The sequence below is a fragment of the Mus caroli genome, chromosome 1 (genome assembly GCF_900094665.2).
Source record: "Mus caroli chromosome 1, CAROLI_EIJ_v1.1, whole genome shotgun sequence".
NCBI classification, from domain to species: domain Eukaryota; kingdom Metazoa; phylum Chordata; class Mammalia; order Rodentia; family Muridae; genus Mus; species Mus caroli.
Genome location: NC_034570.1, coordinates 150,743,925 through 150,747,632, shown reverse-complemented (window position 1 = coordinate 150,747,632; position 3,708 = coordinate 150,743,925). Strand labels below are relative to the sequence as shown.

At 42.8% G+C, this 3,708-nt stretch overlaps 1 protein-coding gene across 1 annotated transcript in view; it reads left to right on the top strand.

Moving 5' to 3' along the window:
• The window catches only part of Tnn (tenascin N), a 67,158-nt gene that overhangs the window by 37,345 nt on the left and 26,105 nt on the right, over nucleotides 1–3,708 (top strand). Inside the window, exon 14 of the mRNA XM_021168992.1 lies at nucleotides 758–1,021. Coding sequence (XP_021024651.1) covers nucleotides 758–1,021 — 264 coding nt within the window. The remainder of the gene's footprint in view (nucleotides 1–757; nucleotides 1,022–3,708) is intronic.

Genomic DNA, 3,708 nt, shown 5'->3' with positions numbered 1-3,708 from the left:
CTACTTTTCTATTTATAGTTTGAATTTATTTTTCTTTTTCTTTTTTTTTTTTTTTTAAAGATTTATCTATCCATCATATGTAAGTACACTGTAGCTGTCTTCAGACACTCCAGAAGAGGGCGCCAGGTCTCGTTGCGGATGGTTGTGAGCCACCATGTGGTTGCTGGGATCTGAACTCTGGACCTTTGGAGGAGCAGTTGGGTGCTCTTACCCACTGAGCCATCTCACCAGCCCGTTTTTTTTTTTTTAAACTTTTAGTAGAAGTCATACTCTCGGTTGTCTGATTCTGCTTGTTTAGGGTCTCCATGTGGGTAGGGAAGCATTCCTGGGAAGAGATGTGCATGTATGAAGACAAGTAAGAAACAAACAGCAAATGAACTAACCCCCACCAAAATAGAGTGTCTGAGATAGAAAAGAACAGAAAATGAAAACTCACCACTCACCATAGCCAGCAGTGTCTGCACTCTGGGCCTGTTAATGGTGCATATTGATTTCTTGTTGTTGCTGCCATCATCATCACCAACATACCACTACCATCATCACCATCATCATTTCTGTGCATGTGTGTGCATGTGTGTGTGTGTGCACACATAGGACATGGTACATGTGTGGAGATCAGAGGATAATTTTCTAGAGTTAGTTCTCTCCTACAGTGTCAGGGATGACAGTCAGGTTGCCACACGTGTGCAAGCATCTCTACTGACTGAGCCATCTTGCTGACCCAACAGCACATACTGACTAAGACTTTTCCTTGTAGACATTGACAGCCCTAAAAACCTGGTGACCAATCAGGTGACTGAAAATACAGCTACCATCTCCTGGGACCCGGTGCAGGCTGATATTGACAGATACATGGTGCGCTACACATCTGCTGATGGAGAGACCAGGGAGATTCCAGTGAGGAAGGAGAAGAGCAGCACTGTCCTCACAGGCCTGAGGCCGGGTGTGGAGTACACGGTCCAAGTGTGGGCTCAGAAGGGGGCCCGGGAGAGCAAGAAGGCCAAAACCAAGGCCCCCACAGGTAATGGATGCTGCTCATTGGGACTATCAAACCTGTCACGGAAGAGCAAACATTCTTTTCCTTTTCTTACATTGATGTAAGATAGGAGGTGAGGAATGAACATGCTGGGTTAATAATAGAGGTTCATCTATTACTGCTGTGGGATGGCATTGGTGATTTGGGATCTGTGACCTCAAAGACTGGACTGTTTTAGGAGGGCACCTTAACCCATTTCCTCTGACATATATAGTGCCTCTCAGAGACAAGGTAAAATTGTAAACAACAAACGTTTATTTTATTTTATTTTATTTTATTTTTGGTTTATAGTTGTAGAAAAGAATCCCAGTGTTTGAGTTGTCTTGCATCGTCACACACATGGACAAATAAACATGTAAGACAAAGAGAAGGCAAGGTCTTGAACTTAAGCCTAGATCTGAGCTGACCTGCACAGTCCTGTGGGGGTATCAGTCCCTTAGTGAGGGCTCTGCTCTCAAAAGTTCTACTTCTTAAAACCTTACTGAGGGTTTTGATGTAAAATAGAAAGGAAGAAAAAAGAAAGAAAGAGGAAGAGAAAGAAAGAAAGAAAGAGAGAGAGAACGAGAGAAGAAAGAAGAAAAGAAGGAAGGAAGGAAGGAAGGAAGGAAGGAAGGAAGGAAGGAAGGAACCCAGACCTCTCATTCACTTTCAAAGAGAGCAAAGTAGAGCAACAGATCCCCTGCTGAGTAGTCACCCTAATGCCTTGAAACTTTTCCCGTAGCACATGCCCTTAATTGTTAATGTTCCCCAGCTACTGAAGATTTCAGGAACTAATGCGAAATTAATATAAAAGTTCTGGGTTAAAGAACTGTGTTGAGGCAAGCTGTTCCATGTAGACTTGACCTAATAGAAAGCATGTGGTATAAAGTTATAAATGTCACCCTGGGAAGCAGGAGAGCCCCGTGTCTAGTATGAAGCTAACTTTTCATCGCCATCTTTTAAGAGCGTGACGGACCTAGGGATGGAGTGACGAACAACTAAGTATGACCTGTGCTCTCCTGCTAGCCAGTGGGAGAGACAGGCAATAGATGAGAAGGAAAATATGTAACTGTAAATTACCGTGCTCTCTCCGAAGGCCATGAAGATGGTGGAGGTTGAGAGAAGAGTGGAATGGAAGATGTAGTGATTTGATGGAGTGAGATGGTTATAGGTTGCGCATTGTCAGATGCACCAAAGAACTGACTATTAACAATGCAGTTTATACAGAATAATAGAGTGTAAGTGCTCAGGACTGACATGGTAGCTCCCTCTGTGCAGAAGACCCAGGCTCCTTATCTGTTGTATATCTGTCACCCTTAGGGAATTGGTTTCATTTACTTGGTGAACATACATTTGCATTCCAGCTCGTGAAAAGAATCCTTGGAAAGGGCAGGGCATGACTGGAATATTCCATGCATCAGTTCTCAGAAATCTTTCTAAGATCCAAGATACAGTGCCTGGCCTCAGTGATAGGCAGCCTAAAGAAAGAGGTCCTCAGACAGATGACCACATGCTCAGCTTCAACTCTGCTACTCTGCCCTGTTAAGTTGTCCTCCCAAACTAAAACAAAGCAAAACAACCCCCAAACCCAACGACTTTAATTAGACAAATATAAGTAACCAAATTATTTGGTCAGACTAACCACATTTCACGCTGTCAGTAGACATCTGACTAATGGCTCAGTGATGTATTGGACAATCTGGAGGAGAAGCTGGCCATTTCTGGTATAAGTAATTTCAGGACTGTAATCTGTAATGAGATGATTGAGAAATGGGGAGAGGTAGGTATCATTGGAGCAAGAGGTGAGAGAGCAATTGTCCTGAGATGAGGTGGGAAGGAAGAAGTCATCAGGTTACACAGGAGCACATGGTGCCTGAAGGAGAAACTGTGCCTTAGCTATAGGTTAGAGACACAGCACAATATTCATCTGAAGACATGTTTTCAGGACACAGTGAGAATAAGTTGAAGAGATGACAAGGGAAGAAATAGATCAGTAAAAGAGTTACTATTAAAATCTGGTTAGTGACAATGGAGGGGTGACAACAATGGGATGCAGAGAAGGAGATGGCTGACAACATATTTTGGAGCTACAAGCAATAGTACTTGATTGATAAGACATGGAATAAGGAAAATAAAGAATCAAGTGTGACTGTGTCTGCTTTGAGCAATATGGAAGATTGCAGTAATATTTCTTTCTCTGAAAAAGGAGGCTGAGGGGTGTTTATCTCTTCAGGGAGGCAATGAAGACTTAAATGTTTAAATTTGAAATACCTGTGAGATTCTTTTGCTTAATACATGGTTTGCTTTTATTAGTTCCACAAATACATACTGGGGATGAGTCAGGCATTATAGTAGTAGTACATACAAACCAGGGGCTTGGAATTGTTCTCTTGTTCCACAAGGGTAGCCAGTAAATATTTCAGAGCACAGATATGACACTATCATATTTGTGACAAATGGGAAGGGAGGGAAGAGAGAGAGGGGGGAAGGAAGAAAGGAGAAAGGGTGAAAGAGAAAGAGGAGGGAGAGAGAAAGAGAGAGGAGGAGGGAGAAAAGAGAGAAGAAGAGGGAAAAGAGAGACAGAGTGAGAAGCAGAGGGAGAGAGAGAGAGAGAGAGAGAGAGAGAGAGAGAGAGAGAGAATATGAGAGAACTTACAATCCAATCTTTAGATGTCCCAGCATATGCAGGTTAC